This window comes from Camelus bactrianus, chromosome 11 (assembly GCF_048773025.1).
Source record: "Camelus bactrianus isolate YW-2024 breed Bactrian camel chromosome 11, ASM4877302v1, whole genome shotgun sequence".
NCBI classification, from domain to species: domain Eukaryota; kingdom Metazoa; phylum Chordata; class Mammalia; order Artiodactyla; family Camelidae; genus Camelus; species Camelus bactrianus.
The window spans coordinates 46,720,642-46,741,627 of record NC_133549.1 but is presented as its reverse complement, the minus strand read 5'-3'; the positions used below and the strand labels follow the sequence as shown (position 1 = coordinate 46,741,627).

At 43.9% G+C, this 20,986-nt stretch overlaps 1 protein-coding gene across 5 annotated transcripts in view; it reads right to left on the bottom strand.

Annotated features, from left to right (window-relative positions):
• MYOF (myoferlin) overlaps nt 1-20,986 on the bottom strand; it is a 148,169-nt gene that overhangs the window by 90,430 nt on the left and 36,753 nt on the right. For all 5 annotated transcript variants that reach the window (XR_012510200.1, XM_074373942.1, XM_074373943.1 and 2 more), the window contains exons 4-10: nt 19,445-19,553; nt 17,011-17,098; nt 4,646-4,812; nt 3,873-4,001; nt 1,242-1,304; nt 1,101-1,151; nt 286-316 (exon numbers count right to left, since the gene is read on the bottom strand). Coding sequence is in view for 4 of the 5 variants with exons in the window: in XM_074373942.1 (XP_074230043.1) it covers nt 286-316; nt 1,101-1,151; nt 1,242-1,304; nt 3,873-4,001; nt 4,646-4,812; nt 17,011-17,098; nt 19,445-19,553 (638 nt within the window). In the remaining variant the exon portion in view is untranslated. The remainder of the gene's footprint in view (nt 1-285; nt 317-1,100; nt 1,152-1,241; nt 1,305-3,872; nt 4,002-4,645; nt 4,813-17,010; nt 17,099-19,444; nt 19,554-20,986) is intronic.

Below are 20,986 nucleotides of genomic sequence, written 5' to 3'. Positions count from 1 at the left end.
CCCTGGTGTGACTCAAACAGGACACTCTAAGCTCTATTAACTGGTTTTAAAATTTGAATTTGATAAGATGAAACTATCCTCACAAAACAGAGAAAGCCTACTTGTAAATGTTAGGGTGATTATCATTAGATTAAATAAAAGACATTCATACTAAGCTACTATTATAATTCCCACCACATATCTTTTCCTCTTCTTAACCAAGAAAAAAAAATGTTTTTGATTCCTTGATCCCCCCAATTTTTTTGATTCCCAGAATCTTCAAGTTCATGGGAGAACATTACTTACCAGGTTCATCATAAACGAATCCAACATCAATCTGGGAAAAAAAAAATTTTAAGTAGTTCAAACAGATTTTAAAATTAGTTCAATCATCTCTAGAAATCATCATTATTACATTTAAAAATAAAGCTTTTGACTTGACAAATTACTTTGTGACCCAACATTTCCATCTTAACCTCTCTGTACACCCAATGCCTTGCCTGAAGTATGATACACAGAAGGCCCCCAATCCATCATTTTGAATGAATAAGCTAGTCTAAGAGCTGGAAGGGACATGGTGACCAATGTGTCCCGGTTTGTTTGGGACTTTACCAGTGGCATAGAAAGTATCACATTCTGTGGAACCCCTCAGTCCCAGGCAAGCCTGGACTTTGGTCACCCTACAGGAAGTCACCTATCCAATTATCCTCTTCCCTCTCCTCCAACTAATGCTAATGCTAATATTAATACAACCAATTGACTGGGCACTCCAATGTGCCAAGCGCTGTGCTGGGTGCTTTCTATATTCTATCTCACCTAGTCTTCATTTTACAGATGAAGACACTAAGGACCAGAGAGGATGACATGTGGTTAGTTTGTGGCAGATAGGGTATGCCTGACCCAGATCATCTTCTAGAACTTCTGATGTCTTACTGGCATTCCAGCCTTCAGCAAGGATCACAGCCTCAATGTCTTACAAGGATCATAGCCTCAAAGCCTTACTCATAACCTTAAGATGTTACCCAGATGGGCATCCTGAGACCTGGTCAGGAATCAGATTCCTCATTATGAAAGAGCCCATCTTTGATGTAAGTTGAATGGAACACACAGTTGACACCCACCTTAAATTCCCCCATCAGACAGTCTGCCCGCAAAGAATGGGAATTATAAACCTAGAAGAAAGAAGAGCAGTGAAAAGATTACCAGTCGGATCTGGCAGTTCAGTTAGTGACCACTCCCTTCCTACCCTGTGGTCCCCGTACCCGAATGCTGATGATCTCATCCATCAATTCAGAAGGAGTCTGGTGGACATTGTAGAAAAATAACTGTTGAAACAGAAGAGAAAAGTGTTTGAAGGTCAGCAGGGGTAGACTAGCTTTAGTGGGATCTGCTGCTACAATTTTGGGGGCCCTCACAAGAAAATACAAGGCACAAACCCAAATTAGGTTTGACCACATGGACATACTGCAGGACCTTGCCAAAGCCCCTGGAGCTTAAGCACCATGAGATTCACGGTAAACTCTGCATGTTGGAAAAAGGCAAAAGGGTTAAGTAACAACTATAGCGTTTACTTACCTAAATAAAATTGCTCTTTTGGGACCAGATATGTAGTAGTTAACTAAAGATCTAAGGTTATTTCACATGCTTAGGGCTTGCATGATCTGGGAACTTGAGGATAATTCTCTACCATTTTTAGCACTATCATTTCTATCCAGTGACTCTAATTTTGTTCTTTCTAAGAACGCACTTTTAAAGCCAAATCTTCCCATTAGATTATATTGGTCCCTCAGTAGAATCAGCATGGACCACATTTTAACTCATGGTGACAGCTAAGTTTAAGAAGGTTGATTCTTGGGAAATGAAAATTGGGATTATAGAGGTTGTACCATAATACCAAAACTTTACGTACCAATAAATGTTGATCCTAAGAGGGAAAGATTGAGCATTTATTTAAACTGAGACTTTTTCTTCCTACTTTTAACCTAGAAATATTTCAAATTTACAGAAAAAAATTGAAAGAATGGTAAATAAACACCATCTTTCACATGTGTTCACCTGTTACATTGGCTTTTGGCTTTATCTCTCTATTTTTAACAACTATTTGGAAGAAGGTTCTGGATAACATAACGCTTTACTCCTTAAAAATACCTTTGCATGCATCTCCTAAGAGCAAGGACGTCTTTCTACAATAATCATAATACTGTTATCATACTCTAGAAATTTAACATGTAACATAGTAAAATTTCAAAGTTCTACAATTGTTTTGAGAAAAGTTCTTTTTAGCTTTTTTTTTTAAATCTAGCATTCACTCAAGGATCTTCCATTCTATTCAGTTGTTGTATCTCTTTAGTTTCTTTTGATCTCGAGTAATATTCCCGGCTTATTTTTGTTGTTTATTTTTGTGCAGACAAGATGCTTTGTAGAGTATCTCACAACCTGGATTTCTGTCAGTGATTCTTCACTGTTAGATTCAAGTTGACTGTTGGACAAGAAATGGCACAGGTGATGTTGATTACTTCCATTATATCACATCAGGACACACATGTCTGTCTGTCCCATTATCGGTGATCCCAAGTTTAATCACTTGGTTAAGAACATGTATGTAAATTAGGGATTTTTTTAGTAAAATCTTTTTATTGATTTATGAATTGGTCTGTTTAGAGGCCTCGTTATTTGATCCTTTCCTTTTGCCAAGAGATCTAATCGCAAAAGAATTCATTAAAATGGAAAAATTCCGAGGTGGAGATTCACGCTGGGCTCCTCAGAATGTAGCTGAGTAAATATTTGTCCTGCATTATAAATGGATTGAAGGGTCCCATGCCTTAGGCATCAGGTCACCCCCTACCTCATCCTCCCTGCAATCTAGTCTTGTCCTTCAACGTGACTCTCTCCTGGCCTTTCACAAGTCGCTTCCAGTGGCCCCATCGGTGTGCACCCACCTTTTATGTTAGCTTTGACCCTACTTATCTGCCTGTTTGCCTGCGGTTCACCTAAGGAGAAGTTAGAAGGTGAGAAGATGGGGCGTCTGAAAAGCCGGGGGCCAGCTGGAACAAAGGGAAAGGAACAGGAGCACTATACAGAGGAAACCGGTTCCTTTTGTGAATAGAGATTGGAAAAAAGAACCAAGGCCAGAGCCAGGGCTGGGATTACAAGCTGTAGGAAACTAAGAGGACCTGGGAGAGGAAACTATGGCAGGAAAGGGCTGGGCTCAGAGAACAGAGCCTGAGCCCAGAGGAATCTCAGAAATGCGTCTCCTCAGCAGAGTAAGGTTGGACTCTGAAAAATTCCCCAAACTTACCATTTCTCCTCATAGCCCTAATTGTGGAGTTTCCTGACAGTGAAGATGACTATAAAGGTACTCAGTATTTTTGAAGAATGTTGCAGAAGAGGACAACAGAACACACTATATTCTCAGTATTGGGGGGAAAACCTTTTGGCTCATAACTGCTTTCCTTTAACTTATATTATTTTTATAGCCAAGTAGGTTTTGACACCTTTAAAAAGTCGGTGACTTAGTCACACGAGTCATCCCTCAGAGACATCTGCTAATTACAAAGAGCAAAGGCAGATGTAAGCTCTTGGTGTGCTCCATCGTAAGGGACGCGAGGACCGCTTAGGAAGGGCTCCTTCCGGAATTTGTTGCAAAACCACCAGAAAGATACCAACAGCTCTGGAAACCAAGGACGAAGCAGGCCGTGTGGCTTCAAGACTCAGTGGTTCTTAGCGAGTCATGTTTACTGCTGGTACCTTGTATTGTGTGTACAATTAAGTCTGCACATTGTTCCCCTCCCACATGGGACAGGGGACGGTGAGAGAACCCAAGAATAGATGTATAAATTTATATGCATATAAACAGAACAGACTCAGAGCAGGACACACATTTGTCCATTTACCTCATCAAAAAATGGATTATTTCCTCTCTTGATTCTTGTTCGGTGTGTCTGGCCACAGATGTGGACTTTGACCACAGGCCTGATGTTGTTGCCACTTAACTGCCGGCCCTCGATCACTTGGACACGGATCTGCAAGCACAGAAGGGGAGTCGTTACCAATCCTTTCCCAGCATGAGGTGTAAGAGAATCCTCAGGTGTTGCCTTTGCTTGTCCACCAGAAAAGACCACTGAAACCAGGCCAGGGCAGCTTTGCAATGCACTAGGTGCTCTCGGACTGGGTGCGACCATCTGTGCTCACTCTCACGGTGGGAACTGGAGTGGGGATGCAAAAACCAAGAGCAGTAGTGAGGTTGCAATAGTCCAGGGCTGGCCCAGGAAAGGGCAGGGCTGGGCAGGGGCCTCTGCTCAGACCCCAGCCTCCCGCCCGGTCTTCCTGAGCCCCAGGAGCTATGAACTCACTCTGTAGCCTATCTCCCAAAGAAGGAACCAGAGCTGTGAAAAACGCAATACCTGAGCTTCTGTTCTTTGATTAGCGCTTTCCTACCACCAAAGTGGATTTTATTTCTCTGAAGTGCCTCATCTGGACTGACTACATTCACTGCTGCATGCAGAAGAAAGGTGGGAGCTCTTCTTGCTGGGTTTGCCCTGACATCCCTTTGTGCTAGCTGAGCCATCGCCCACAGGCAGAGGCTCTTCCTCACAACACCACATTTGCTAGAAGTTGGATGATTTGGTGGCACCACAGGCATGCGGGGCGCTCAGGCTATTCCTACCTGGAAGTCCTGTGGCTTGTTGGACAGCATCCGCCGGCTGCTCTTCCCTTTCGTGAGCCTCCGGGCAAGGTGAGCTTCTGACACTGTCCCTCCCCGGCCCTTGGGCACAGGGACCCTGACTGTACCGTCCAACCCATCCTCGTCTCCGCCATCTTCCTCCTCTTCTCCTAAAACACCAAAAAGGGATCCAGTCAGAGATGGCTCTCACCCTGGACGTGTCAGAACACGCTGGTTTCCTGGACATGAGGAGTTTTCGGTGTTCCTGAGGCAGCAGGTGAAGGAGATGCTTATTGGTAATGCTGACTTGGGATAAGCTGTGACTCAGATACAGATTCTTTTTTTTTAAATTGAAGTAAAGTTGATTTACAGTGTTGTGCTAGTTTCTGGTGTGCAGCACAGTGATTCAGTTATACATATATACATTCCCTTTTATACTCTTTATCATTATAGGTTATTACAAGATAGCTCCCTGTGCTGAACAATAAGACCTTGCTGTTTCTACATCTTATGTAAAGTAGTTAGCATCTGCAAATCCCAGACTCCTAATTTATCCCTTTCCTTCCTCCCCGCCCCCAACCCCAGTAACCACAAGTTTGTTTTCCATGTCTGTGAGTCTGTTTCTGTGGCCTGAATGAGTGTCCTGATGCACATGAACACATTTTTCTAAAGAATCTATATATGACCATCATTTAAAAGTCACTCATCAGGCTGTGTTCAAGGTGATGGGGAGAACACAGAGGCCACTGGGAGAGCGAGAGGAGGAGCCAGTGCAAACAGATCCAGCCTAAGATCACTCAGTTCTAATCTGGAAACCCAGCCTGAGGTCAGGGGCCTTTCTGCAGTGAGGACACTGAGATGGGGAAATGCCGTGGAAAACTGGAGCCCTGCAAAGGGGACAACTCTACCCTTCCTGCTGCAGGTCTTTTCTCTAGATTTTTACTCATGAGGTTCTGTACTGACCCCTTTCTGCTGGAGGCTCCTGATCATAAATGCCCTCTCCACCCTCATGGCAGATGAGAAACTCACCTCCAATTTTCTCACCAAGCAGACCAAGGTGGTCACCATACTCTCCCTTCGTTCTCCTGGCTGTCACTTCCACACACATCTGTCCCCTCATTTATCCCCCAATCTTCCCTTCAGACTCCGGAGGAAAATATGTTTCCTGCTTAGTAGAGTGAACCCCATTCCCATGCCTGAGACCGCACTTCCTTCTGATTCTTTGGGGACCCCTCCAAGTGACCCCCCTTCTCAAGTATCTCCACTGGCTCCTTCCCCACAAGGACCTTCTCTCTGCCTTCAAATATGCATGGATCTCTCTCTCCTAAAAAAACAAAAATCATCTCTGCCTTCTATATCTCCCCTTTTAGTCACAAACTCTTTAAAACTCACTGACAAACGTCAGCTTTTCTTTTTCTCATAGACAAAATATTTGAACTTCCAGTAATCTGTACAATATAATTTAAGAGATTAGAAGACTAACCACCTTGTCCAAAAAAATACCAGCATTTGCACTCCCACCCTTTGGATTCTGAAACTTCTCCATTACAAGGCAAAGGAGTCTCAGGTAGGAGACAATTTCCATCTGGAGTAATCAGTCAGTCACTCACATTATAGTATGAATTAGTTCCATCACAGTGTCAGCTATTAAAACTTGGACTCTGGTTTCACGCTGCCTGGGTTCAAATCCCAGGTTCAAGCTATGTGAGTCTGAGCATGTCTCTTAATTTCTGTTTCAGTTTCCTCATTTATAAAAAAGAAGAAATAATAGTATTTATCACAAGGTATGGTAAAGACAAATTAACCTATATGCAAAGTCTTTAACACAGTTCCTGGCAGAAAGCAGTACCAAATTTGTTTTTTTTTTTTTTTTTTTTAGTTTTGTTGAGAAGTTAGTTTTGTTGAGAATTCAGAACACTAGAGAGCAGTAATGGGGTAAGGTGGGGCAGTCAGTGGGCAGCACGGGAGTCAGGGCACAGAGGGAGGAAGTGAAAGGTCCCTCCGAGGTACTACTTCAGAGGTTAGCCCAGGGGAGCCCTCCAACTCACCACCCCTCTATTCATGCTCGGCCCACCCAAGCCTGGCTCCTGTTCTGCGAAGGTCAACCATGATCTCTTCTTGCTAAGCTCAGGGCCCTTTTCTGAATCCTCATGCTCCACCTTCCATGGCATCGGACACCGGGGCCCACACAGACTTCTTTGAATTGTGCAGCTCTCCTCCTGGCACTCTGACTAAATCTTTTCAGGGTCTTCTGAGGTCCCCCTCTTTGTCTCCTATTCACGAGGGTGACTTCCCACCCTATTCCTCAGCCCTCTGCTCCTCTGACCCAACTTTCTCTGGATCCAAACTTCACAGTCTTTCAAGAAGTCTTAGACCCACAGAATGTCAGACTAGATGGGACCTTAGAGATCCTCAGTCCAACCTGACCCTCCCCCCATTTTCAGGTAGAAAAACTGAGGTCCAGAGGTTTTAGCAACTTGTTAGGTGATTAGGAGCCAAGCTGAAACCAGGACCAAGTCTTTGCCCGACCTCGCTGGTTTAAGACTAGATCTAGAACCAGGCTGCAGCTGAAGGAGATGCTGTCCTCTTCATTCCTCTGCATCTTTGTCAGGACACAGGGAAACCCCATAGAAGCCAAAGGTGGAGAATAGCTACCTCTGTCCTCTGCATGATAATCTGGGTCTCTTCTTCCCTATTCTTAAAGAGGCTTCAAAAGGGGCTCGCCTGCTGCCCATCGTCAGGCACCCAGATCCGAGCTCTCAGGATGTCCTTCCTCCTCTTCTCCACCAGGTGGGCTCCTCACTCCCTCAAGTTCCAGAGGAAACACACGTCTTGGGAAGTCCCTCCCCACCTCTCCCAGAGTAAGCCCCCTTCTCGGTCTACCACACATGGTTCTATCCAGTCCTCACCACCTAGTGAGGACTGGATCTGTTGTTAACCTGTAGGTAACCTTCAGAACGGTGGGGTGCGGCTTGCCCTTTTCATCTTTGTACCTGCCCCGTGCCTGACATAAATCCTAGCACATAGCAGGGGCTTGATGAATGCGGAGTGAGGAAAAGAACAAGGGCACCCTCACGCCTGCTCCAGCCTTCTCAAGTACTCCAGCAGTTTGGCAAAACCCCCGCACAGCTCTCAGGAGAGAGCACTCAGACGCCAGGGGGCGCTCCTCCCAACCCAGACACCAGCCTCAGGGAAGCAGGGAGGGTCAGGCTCCCCTTGCTCAAACCTGTTCCGGACTAGGCAATGGCTGGCAGGCATGGCTTTAAGCCTCTTCCAACAATGAAAATCAACTTCCTTGGACCATCCTGGGCCCAAGTGGGATTTCCTCCCTGCTGTGAATTATTCCACTTGGGGTTGGTGGTTGTTTATGGCAGAAGGAGTAGATCATATCCCTGCAGAGCTGGGCTCTGAACAAGCCCTCACTGAGTTCTTGAATGAAAGATCCAGAGAAAAACTGCAGGTAGCAAAAAACCAATTGCTTTTGGAAACACCTTGTTAGTCAGACTTTAGGCTGAAGGATGGATTAGAGGAAACCAGCCTGAGTCATGCTTACCATCAGCATCGCTGCGTAGCAGCAGAAGGATATTTAAGCAGGAAATCACCCCTTTATGTGGCAGGAAGCTGTAAAGGATTAAACAATGCTAACACTCTAAGTGTTCCACAAAGAACGATGGGAGTCCTTAGGGCACTGCCGAACACGCCCTTCTGCACAAGCTGTTTCATCACCCAGCTTTAGCGGTTGTCCCATAATGAGACCCAGGCAAGCACTGGAGCCACAGCCAAGCAGATCCACAAAGAATGACTGTTTCATGATCACAGAGGGCAGTAAGTTAGGAACTGCTGACTGAATAGGAAGCTGCTGGTCGTATTTGCTTCCTGGGGCTGTTGTAACAAAGTGCCACACCTGAGTGGCTTAAAACAGCAGGAATTTATTCTCTATCAGTTCCAAGTCCCTGAATTCAAAAATCAAGGTGTTGGCAGGGCCATGCTCCCTTGGAAGCCTCGAAGGAAAAATCCTTCCTTGCCTTTTACTAGCAGGTGGCTCCTGGCAATCCTTGGTGTTCCTTGGCTTGGGCTGTGCCACTCTAATCTGCCTCTGTGTCACATGGCCTTCTCCCCTGCATGTCCCTATGTCCTCACCTATTCTCATAAGGACATCAGTCATTGGATTTAGGGCCCGTCCTAATCCAGTATGACCTCATCTTAACAGATTACATCTACAAAGACCCTGTTTCCAAATAATTTCACACTCTGAGGTTCCACATAGATAGGAATTGGTGGCGGGGGGACACACTACTGAACACACTACAATAGCCATCTTTCCTGTCTTTCCAGTTTGCTCCATCATCACACCAGCCCACAAGTCTGCGGTCACACAGGCTGCCCCATTCTTCCACTTTCTCTGCCCCCCACTTCCTTGCTGGCGTTGCTCTTCTCTTGACCTGTTAGGTTCTGTGATCTAACACTGCAATCGCTTCTCTCGTGCCTCTCAGTACCCCCTTCCCCTCACTTCCTCGTACTCACCTGTTCCATTCGACTCTCCACTTACTACACCCCATCACCCAGGTAACTGAACATGAACACACACCTCACTGACTAGGGTCACTTTAATTTCATGATCTCCAACCTTCAGTAGACTCACAGGGTTGCCCAGCCATCCTACCATGTTTCCTCTGCTTCCAAGTTCTCCTAAATCCTGCTTTGAGATGCCACTGACTAGCCAACAAGGTCAAATCCTTTTACTTTCCTGAACTCCCACCTGTTTTGCACCTTGAAAGCTTCCAACACCCTCTCTACCCTTCTCACCATCAGCTAATGATCTTCCTTCTTATTTCACTGAGAAAATAGGCAATCAGGGTGGCCAAGGCCCCCCTGGCCAGCAGGCCCTTTTATCCAAACACTTCTCATGCCTCTTAACTTTTCCACCTAAGCACTAATTGAACCACCATCCTATGTAATTCTCTTCCATTCCTTGATAGACAGTCCTTTCTCCATGAATATTTTATGCTTTTTTTCTTTTTTGGTCAATATTTACTATTTCCCCACAGTAACCTTGTTTTTACAGAGTCTTAGAATGCCCACCTCTGCCTGTGATATTAATTTTGTTTCTCATGACGAGGTCTTATTAAATGGTAGTACTGGTTATGGCAGAATTTAATTACCTTGGGTAAAAGGTCACTGCAAAATTAGAACAAAGGGCTGGTGTGATATCATCAGTGTAAGTTAAAAAGTACAAAGCAGAACAGGAGAGAGTAAGTTTCTAAGCATGAAAACATTTTGGAGATAACATGATGATTTAGCTGGAATGATGAATAATTCCTCTGCTGGGTTTCTAACATGCTAAAAGTTACATAAAGAAATGTCTGCTTTCAACCATGAGCAATTCATTCCCCTCCATTCTGATTTCTGGGTAAATAGCATTATATGGGCCCTAAGAATCTTCTGGAATGGTTCCAATAGATAGATGAAAGTAAAGGTACCATGGAAGAGCCTGTAACCAAACACTGATGCAAAAACGAGCTTGCAGGGAAATTCTGGCAGCGTCTGCCTTTGATTGACTGAAGCTGTGAGCCAATCTAGGAAACACTGTCCAAAGAGCTCTGTCTGAATCCGGACAAGATAATGTTCACCAAGTAAAACACTCCACTCCACGGCTTCTCAATGTGAGCTCCAAAATCAGCCTCCATCAGAACCTCCTGGCGGTCTTTGTGAACCATACAGATGGGGGTTCTCCTTCACATCGGCTGGATTAGGCCCTCTGGAGGGACGTGCTGGAAATCTGCACATTTAAGGATTTCCCTTGATGATTTTTTTACTGTGTCTAAAGTTTCAGAACCACTTGTTTATCATGATCACTTCAATTTTCCTAAATATCCTAGGGGGAAAAATGGCCCAATACAATCAGTTTGCTGGACAAAGCCAATTAGGGACCCAACTGTGGAAACACTGCCTGCAGTGATGTTCTAGTACATTGGGCATGTTCCAGTGCAGCTCTGAACAGGATAGTCTGTTGTTCAGAAAACTTTCCATGGATCCTCAAGGTCTGCTCATCAAGGACAAGTGTCTTGGTCGGGTACTCCCAGCCCTCAGGAACATGCCTCCCTTTTAATTACTCCTCTGAATTAATCAGGCACTTTGGTCTATTCAGTAGTGTTCACCAAAATGCCCTTCTTAAACAAAAATGCAAACCATATCCATGGCCCATCCATCATTTAATCATTCACTCAATCAACAAAGCATTTATTGGTTTTCCAAGTGCTGAGCTTGGCAGTAAGGTTACACAGTTGAAACGTACTGCTGAAAAAGTACTTTCTCTAAGAAATTGTACATTCCCCATGTAATAATTAGATTAGTCTTCTCTTGAGGAATTTAGTATATTCAGCTCTAACTTAGTTATTCATGTTTATATCTTTCATGCAGAAATAAATTTCTACTGAAATACAAGCTCCTTGGTGGCAAACAATGCCTTTCTCAGCTCTGCATGCCCCACAGACAGGTGTCAATAAATGTTTTCTGAACTGGATTGAACTGAATTTCAAGTAAATTGACTTTGGTGTTTGTGGAATGAAATAAATTTGATGCGGCCAAGTCTGGCTATAAATGATTTTCTTGCACTTCTAGCATTGGACAAAGTAGCAATTTTAACAGATGGTTCTTCAAAAATAGATGTGAGATTTTTTAAATAGTTTATTCCAGCCGTGGAATGTAAGCTCCAGTCAAGCTAACTGACATCTGGTGAATCAAGCGGCCAAAGTAACAGGTTTTCAGGAGGGCAAGCCTGTGTCTGGGTCAGCTACCCCTGTCATGGGAAGAGTCTCAGAAGTGGGCCAGTGAATGCGGTTCCTTTGCCAGCACACATCTTCAGTCAAGGCACCAATGCTTCAGGGTCTGTAACCTTTGTCATTTTGATGTAAGAGCTCCAGGAAAGCATTCCTTAAAAATGAACCCCTTAGACACAACACCAAAGACATGATCCATGAAAGAAATCATTGATAAACTGGACTTCATTAAAACTAAATACTTCTGCTCCGTGAAAGAGAATGACAAGACAAGCCACAGGCTGAGAGAAAATATTTGCAAGAAACACATGTGATAAAGGACTGTTATCTGTTTTCTCAATTATTATTCTAAAGCCTCATCTGAATACTTCTGATGTTAAATGCACTTTATAGGGACCGAAAAAAAAAAAAAAAAGAGAGAGAGAGAGAGAGACTGTTATCCAAAATATACAAACAACTCTTAAAACTCAACAATAAGATAATAATGACCTGATTATAAAATGGACCAAACATCTTGACACCTTACCAAAGAAGACATACAGATGGCAAATAACTATATGAAAAGATGTTCCACATCATCCTCACCAGGAAAACACAAATTAAAACAATGAGATACCATCACACGCATATTAGAATGATCAAAACCCAAAACACAGACAACACCAAATACTGGTGAGGATGCGGAGCAACAGGAATGCTCATTCATTTCTGGTGGGAACAGAAACTGGTACAGCCACTTTGGAAGACAGTTTGGTGGTTTCTTACAGACGAAACATACTCTTAACCTACCATTCAGCTACCTACATTCCTTGGTATTTGTCCAAAAGAGTTGAAAACTTACATCCACACAAAAACCTGCACATGGATATTTATAGCAGCTTTACTTCATAATTGCCAAACATGGGGGCAACCAAGATGTCCTGTGAATAGATAAACTATGGTCCAATCAGACAATGGAGTATTATTCAGCCCTAAAAAAGAGCTACCAAGTCATGAAAAGGCAGGAAGGAACCTTAAATGCATACTACAAGTGAAAGAAGCCAATCTGAAAACACTGCATATGGTATGATTCCAACTCTGTGACATTCCAGAAAAGGCAAAACTAAGTAGACAATAAAAAGATCAGTGGTTACCAAAGGGGAGGGAGGTGGGGGTAAGAGAAAGATGAATATGCAAAGCAAGGAGGATTTTTAGGGCAATGAAAATACCCTGTATGATATTATAATGATACATATACACCATTATACATCTGTCCAAACTTGTGGAATGTACAGCACCAAACATGAACTCTAAGGGTAAACTACAGACTTTGAGCAATTATGATGTGTCAATGAAGGTTCGTCCTTCACAAAAAATGTACTATTCTGGTGAATGATGTTGATAATGGGGAAATCTATGCAGGTGTGGGGAGAGGGGGATATGAGAAATCTCTGTACCTTCCTCTCAATTTTGTGGTAAACTGCTCTTAAAAAAGAATCTTTAAAACACCCATGAACCTATCAAGTATTCAGTTCCCATGATCTATGGTCATAATTAGTCTCTTCAACTTGCAGAGGTGAAGTTGTCCTGAAAAGCTTCACTTTGTGTTCTATCATTAATATTTCCAATTTCTTCTCTGCAGAACCCATGATGTGGATGGTAACCTTTAAAAATCAGTATCCATAGTCATGAACAGTGGTTATCTCAGGAGGATGGGACTGTGAGAGATTTGTACTTTCTTGTGTCTTATATTCCTATGATGTTTACATTTTTACAAGTAGATATTGCTTTTGAACTAAGAAAAATCAACAGGTTCATGTTCTAAAATTTGAAAAGATCTGTATAAATTAGAGGGAGCGGACTCATGACTTTCATATAAAATGGTAAGGTTTTTAAAGTCAATTCAAGAAAGGTAAAAAAACAAATTCTGGGCCACATATGCTGTTTATGTTAAGATGTGCGTTGGTAGGAGGTGTGGCCTCCTTGCTGTTACTTCTCTGTCTCAGGTTTGTTGGACTTGCTTCCCCCCAAAACTATACGTTTTTTGATTTTTTTTCCTAGTGTCTTCCCAAGTATGGAGTCGTATTAAGAACTCAAAGGTATCTTTGCTTGGTTGAATTGAATTCATGTTAAGACAAAAAGAAGTTTTCTCTTAAAACATCCAGATAATCTAGGACATTGAAAGATTTTTTTTTAAATGCTGAAGAAAAGTTTCTTTAAGTCAGATTATGAACTCAACACTCAGAAAGCCACTCTTGATCCAGCCGGTGGTGGTAAATGTTAACCTTACACAACAAAGAGGGCACTTCCAAATCAAAGAAACCTGTTCATTTGTTAAAGAAAGAAATCTCACTTTGGCATTTCACACTTAAACACAAAATTGCCCTGTGGACACAGCTCACTTGCAGGCCAGCACTTGGTGACAGTCTTTGTTTGAAATCCAGGTAAAAGGAACCCAAGTTCTGGCTCATTTCCTCCCTCCATCCAGCAGTATCAGGATTAAAAAGAACCTCTGAGGCCAATTTTGGAACTGCTGGGAGTTAGCTTCCTAAGAGGCTGGGGGACCTCTCCATCCAAGAGGCACTGCTGGAGTGCTGGTTCTGCCAAGACAACCCACCACGTGAGGAGAAAGAGATGCAGGCAAAGGGAGCCTCGATGCTACAGCTTTCTCCCCAGTGGGTTTAAAAGTTCAGGAGTTGGTACTTTTCCCATTTCTAAGGAACCAGCCTTTGCTCCAGGGAAATTGCATGTTTTCTGAGCTTGGGCTCACAAGGGTCCTTCTCAGGAGATGGGACCTCCCCCTACACTCTCAATAGCTTGATAAATCGCTTATTCTCAAAATCTTCCTGGTACACCAGGACACAACCCTTTTTTTTTTTTGAAGATTTTTTTTTTTAAAAAGCATTTAGTCATCTCAACATGACTCTGAGCCAAGCCAGATCATTCTTTTCTAATAGCTCTGCTTTTTAGAGGAAATAATTTGAATGTTTGCACAGACTGTGCCTCTCAACTGAGCTCATGACTACAAGCAACTTGGAATTGTTTTTGTAATAATAGTAATAATAATAATAGTAATAGCTACCACGAAGCATTATCTCATTTAATCCTTGCAACCACTTTATGATGTACGGTGCTACTCTCCTCCCCACCTTACAGTAAAGAAAGCTGAGATGCAGAGAGGTTAAGTGACCAACCCAAGGTCACATGACTAATAACAATAGACACAGAATCCAGCCGAGGCCAGTCTGACCCCAAAGCCCTTGCTCTTATCCACAATGTTACACCTTCAGGGAAAAAAAGTCTTGTCTCCTAACCTGGACTGAGAGTTCCTGGAGGGCAGGAGCTGTGTTTAAAAGAATTTACCATCCCCAGCACTGCAGCATCAAGCGACAGGTCAGAAAACCCAGCAACCAATTTCTTCACTCCATAAATACTAAGAAATTGTGTGGTACCAGTTCACCATAAACTGTAAGTTTCCCCCTTTTACTTGAAAGAACCAGTGTTATTTTTTATCCTAAAGGCCCAGCTGAAGGCGTACTACAAAAAGGCTCATTTAACATTTGGACTCTTGAAATGGAAACACATGATGAAACTGTCTTTTATCTATCAGTATACAGGGTTGAAGAGTGTCATCCCAAGAGTCATGCTCATCTGTAACCTCAGAACGTGACCTTATTTGGAAATAGGGTCTTTGTAGACGTAATCAAATTAACATGAGATCGCACTGGATTAGGTTGGGCCCAATCCAATGACTGGTGTCCCTATGAGAAGTGAGAAATGTGGACACAGACACAGAGAGACAGCACCATGTGAAGACAGAGACATACAGGGAGAACACTGTGTGATGACAGAGGTAGAGAGCAGAGTGATAGGTCTACAAGCCAAGGGACACTGAGGATTGCCCGCGACCGCCTCCTAACAGGAAGAGGCAGGGAACAGACTTTCCCTGAGCGCCTAGAAGGAAGCAACCGTTGACACTCTGATTTCAGACGTCTAGGCTCCAGGACGGTGAGAGGATAAATTTCTACCATTTGAGCCACCCGGTTTGTGGTACTTTTCTTACAGCCGCCTTATGAAACTAATAAACAGGATATGGCTTAGGAAAAACATCAGTGTAAGAAAAGGTATCCTGATCCTCCCCATTCAGAGGCCACACCAGATAGCCCACCAGTGGGGGCTGCCTTTTTCAGGCTTGAAAGGACCTAGTGTCCTTCCCAGGCCAATGCAAGTGCTGGTGACGGCCAGCATTGGCAGAGGGGCCGGAAGGAAGTGGGTGGGACCACTCAGTTCAGCCCCTGATGGAGCGTTGTTCGGGACTGCATGGGTTCCTCTGTGTCAGATTTGTCATCACTGCTGTGGCAGCAAAGGGAGCCAGGGACATTCTCAAGCCACTGCAGGGCCCTTGTGGGGCCAGGAGAGTCCAAGGACTGAGCAGCCTGCCCATGGTGCCGCTGCGCAGAGGAGGGAGGCAAAGTGCTGATGTGCTGGTCTGTGTCAGCCCCAACTGTCCCCAACAAAGAAGGGGCCAGCTGACCCAAGCTGGACACTCACAACTACCAGGTCAAGAAATGGTTTCAAACCTTAATATCGGGCTATCTGCAGAGTGGGTGAATGGAGGCAGTGGCTGGGACGAGGCTGAGGCAGACAAGAAGTCAGACAGAAGAGGGCAGCGACATCACAGGGCAGAAAGGAGGTGCCATGAAGACCCCTCAGGCGGCCTCAGAGAAATACAGAGAGGACAGGCCCTAAGGAGCCAAGACTGGTGGGAACAAAGGCCAGGCACCCACCCAGGAGGGAGAATTTCAAGGCAGCAGGTGAGTGTAGCAGGATGAGGGGGTCCAAGGCTGGGGAAATGGGGGCGTCTGGGGACGTGGCTCCAGGCAGAGGAAGGCACAGACATGTTTAGCATCACGTCACCCTGTAAAGAGGCTAAGAGGAGGTCGAACTCAGCTTTATGAAAGGCCTGACTGTCATAGACTTCCCTCCACCTGCGGCCCAAAACCTAGCCCGAGCCAAGCCCCAGCCCATCCAGAGCGGCACCTGGTGGCCCTGAGTGACCCACAACACGTGTCAGGGAGCAAGGAGCACAAGGTGGGATATGCAGAGAGCAGCACTTGGTTGAAGGACCGAGGAGCTGTTCAGAGGCTGAGAGGGGGTCGGGACAAGGGAGAGAGAGGCTCCAATCCAAGGGCAACAACCAGGAGACTGGTGCTGAGTGCACAGCCTGCTGCTTTAGGAGTGAAGAGACATGTGAGGAGGGCAGAGGTCACTCCTGAGACTCACAACCAGGTAACACCGTATGAGGTGGAAGCCACAAACCTGAAGCAAAGCCTGGCCTGGGACCTTCTGCTGGAGTCTGTGTGCTGGACAGGCTCACATGAGGCTGCTCAGGAAGGGACTGTCTTGCTGTCCCCTTGGCCTTGAAGGACATTTTGTAGACTCTTGTAATGTCCCAACACAGGACAGCTCCACCTGCCTCACAGGGCCCTGTCTAGGTGGTCAGAGAGCTACAGATGATACAGTGACAAGGAAAGCTTCCTTGGACACTCCTCGTGTGTCTGTAGTAGATGCCCTCAGGTATAGGCTGGGCCTTCAGAAGGGTCAGCTTACCTCCCATGCCCGACACGCTGGTCCCGCTGGGGTCATTTGGATGCGGAGCAGAAGGTGGTTCATAGCCAATCACCAAGTCAATGGTGGCCTGGGTGGAAGCAATTCATGGCAGACAGGATCAGTGCAGGGCATCAAAATGCAATGGACTCAACACAAACCAATTCAGCAGAAGGAAAAGTTCTAGAAGGGGTGAGCAGAGGGATGGGAAAGCCAGAGAGAGAGATAGAGAAGGATGACACCTCCACTGTTTATATCTTCCCATGTGTGAGCCCAGGTGCAGTGGGAGTGCCTGGAAAGCAGTTACCTGGTACAGGCTGCCAAGTGTATCACTGCTCATAAACTGGAGGAAAGTTGCAACAAGCAAGCATGAACTTGCAAAGAACCTCCTTCCTAGGATGGAGATCCTCTCACAGAATTACAGTCACAGAGGCTCATTTTAAGTGATTGACTTATCTGTTTAATTTCGTATTAATTGCCAAAATTGATTTTCACACTTGTCTCTAAAAAGAATGTTGAGTGACTAGCAAAGTTACAGAACAACGTGATTCACAAAATAGGGTTAAAACAGGGAACCAAGTCTGAGTAAAGAGGAAACAAATATGCAAATCATGCAGTTGAAGTAAGTGTCATCCCTCCTGCGTGAAATGTGCCCCCAAGATGGCTGAGAGCCAGGGCAAGGAGATCAGAGAATGTCATGCAGCTTTCATGATCAGAAAGGAAGAAACATACTAGTTCCTTATAGGAGATAAGGTTTTTCCCACTTTAAAAATCTAAGTTGAATTGCTCACATGGGGCATTATTCTAGGGCAGAGTTTCTTACACTTTTATATTTCAACGCGACAAAATTTCAAAAAAGTTCGCTACAGGGGACTCAACACAGGGTCACCGACTTTCATTTTGCCAAACACATGCCCATAACTACCATCTACTGTTAGGATCATTTTATAAAATAAAGGACTTTTAAGAGCAAAAATGCAGAAGGACAAACAGAATAAACAGAGTCCTTTGAAAATAAGGACAGCACACACACCCACACCCACACCCCCCACCCAAGTTACCAGATAAAATACAAGACAACATTTGGGACATACTGATACTGAAAAATCATTCATTGTTTACTTGAAATTCAAGTTTAAATGGGCATCCCACGCTTTCACTTGCGACTTTTGCTACATGTGATACACACACGCACACACCCCAACCCCTATATTGTCCTTGTCTTTCCCACCTGTCTGCTCATCAGTGAATACTCCCTCATAGATCAGCACATTCTGTGCCAGCTTAGGAACTATGACCTGGGAGACACTGAACAGGATAATAAATGACGCCCCCACAGCAGATTCTTGGCAGAGAATCATAAGAGCAGCATCTCACGGCTACAACCAGGCCACGAAAAGAGCACTGAATGCAAAGATCATGGAAGGTTCAAATGACAAATGTAATCAAAGAATCAAACTCTCAAACCAGGGCCCCCTAACAGGGATGAGGAGATACCAGGGGGCCAGGACTTGAGGTCCTTACTCCATTCAATCACCATAGTTCTGCCATTTCAGGGTCTACATATGCTCTTTTCTGCTTTAAAGAGGAAAAAAAAAGCCAGAAAAATCACTGACTTGTACCACCTTTCCTTAGCATCATTGCTCTCAGCCAGGTTTTGGGTAGAGAGATGACAGCCAACGTTCCCAATTTACATTTAAGATTAGAATGCTAATTCACAGCCAACTTGTAAGTTTTGGATACTGGACCAGCAAAATTGACATTCCTAGTGGGCATTGATGATGAGTGCTTGCCTACAGGGAAGGCCTCTTGAGGTTTAAGTTTTCTCCCTTTGCCCAGGCTCCCGAGCGAAATAAATCATTTGGAAAATTAAAGGATCAGAGTTTAATGGGACAAGCATGGTAGCTTTATAGTGCTTGTTAGCAATCACAAGAAATCTGAGAGCTGTGATGCTTGAGTCAGTTTTTTTTAAAGCACACTTGAAAAAGAGTCTCTCCCTTTTAGTCTTATTTCAGACAATATCAAGATGTACTTATTTAGAGAGGCTGTGATCAGAAAACATTCAGCTGCCAATGCAATAATAAAGATCATGATATTAACATCATAATATTCCAAAGTAATATTAATGAATTATCTTCTGTGCAATGTTTCAAAGAGTGTCTGACACAGAGCTATGCTCACCACACAAATGTTAACCCCCAAGTGAATATGAACAAAGCTGTACCAAGAGAGGGACCTACTCTCTTCATAGCATTTTGCCCCAGAAAATCGCTATTCTGTGATGAGAGTACAAGATAAGGTGATACCATTTTTGTGTGTGTGTGTGTGTGTGTGTGTGTGTGTGTAGCAAGCTAAATATAATTTCACACTCTTTTCTTATTGAACCTTTGCTTAATCACCTCATTTCAAAGCCATTCAACAAGAGGGGAAAGCTCACCCCAGTCTCTTGCCCCTTCTCATTCAGCAGCGAGATCAGTTTGTAGGGCAGTGATCTGCTCTGGTCCCCAGTCAGGTCCTTCAGGGATACGGTTGCCGTGCCAATTAATCTGCAGGAGAAATGAGAAAGCACACAGTAACCTACATAAGAGACATGTTTCCATTTACTCCTATTCATCTGTTATCATTAAAATGACTCATAACAAAATGTGGGCCATTCTGTGCTCTCCCCTGTGGGTATTTTGGCTGTAAACATCTCATATCAGCCATCACTTCTCCACAAGTAGTCATTTCAAGAGCCAAACTATGGTGCCTGTGAAATTTCATGTCATGAATGAGGTCGATGGGTGAGAGGGAAAGATTGAATACAGCCCCCCAGAATCTAGGAAGAGAGAAAAGTAGGACAAAATTCAAGTATTCCTCTGTAATGGAAATTTAAAAGAACCCATAAAACATTGCCCAATGTAAAAATGCCTCCCCAAAGGAGAACTTCTTGAAGTGTAAGTAGGTTTCCAGCTTACTGATGGGGCAATTTGCTAACCCACAATCTCTGGAGCAGTATTCGAAAGCTGGATGTGTACACTTCTCTCTCTTCCTGGACCCTGAGGGACTATATTCAGCCTCTACCACTTACCCATCTACCTCTTTTGTTTTTGTTATATTCATTTGCTTTATTTTTTAGATCCCACAGATAGGTGACAGCATACAGTATTTGTCTTTCTCTGTCTGACTTATTTCACAAAGTATAATACCCTCCAGGTTCATCCAGGTTGTTGCAAATGTCAAAATGTCATTCTTTTTTATGGCTGAGTAACATTCCATTCATTATATATACACCACATCTTCTTTATCCACCTCCAGGTCCATCCAGGTTGTTGCAAATGTCAAAATGTCATTCTTTTTTATGGCTGAATAACATTCCATTCATTACATATACACCACATCTTCTTTATCCAGTCATCTGTTGATGGATACCTAGGTTGCTTCCATATCTTGATAATTGTAAACAATGCTGCTACGAACATTGGGGTGCATGTATCTTTTCGAGTTAGTGTTTTTGTTTTCTTCAGATAAATACCCAGAAATGGAATTGCTGGATCATATGGTAGTTCTAGTTTTAGTTTTTTGAGAACCTCCATACTGTTTTCCATAGTATCTCTGCCAATTTACATTCCCACCAACATTGTACAAAAGGTCCCCTTTTCTCCACATCCTCGCCAACATGTGTTGTTTGTGGCCTTTTCACTGATAGCCATTCTGACAGGTGTGAGAGAATATCTCATTGTGGTTTGACCATTTACCTCTCAGTGCACATAACATATTGGTACAGAGGTACCCCGTGTCCCTGCTTACTAGAGTGAAGCTCCCAAAAGGCAGGATTGCTCCCTGTCCTGTCCCCTCCTCCAATCCCAGTGCTTGGAACATAGTTCACTTATTAATAGATGTTTAGTGAGTGAAGGAAAGAGTAACTCTACATATATTGAGAATGAATACCCAAAATACTTCCGTAGTCAGGGCATGTGATCAAAAAACTTTGTTGAAT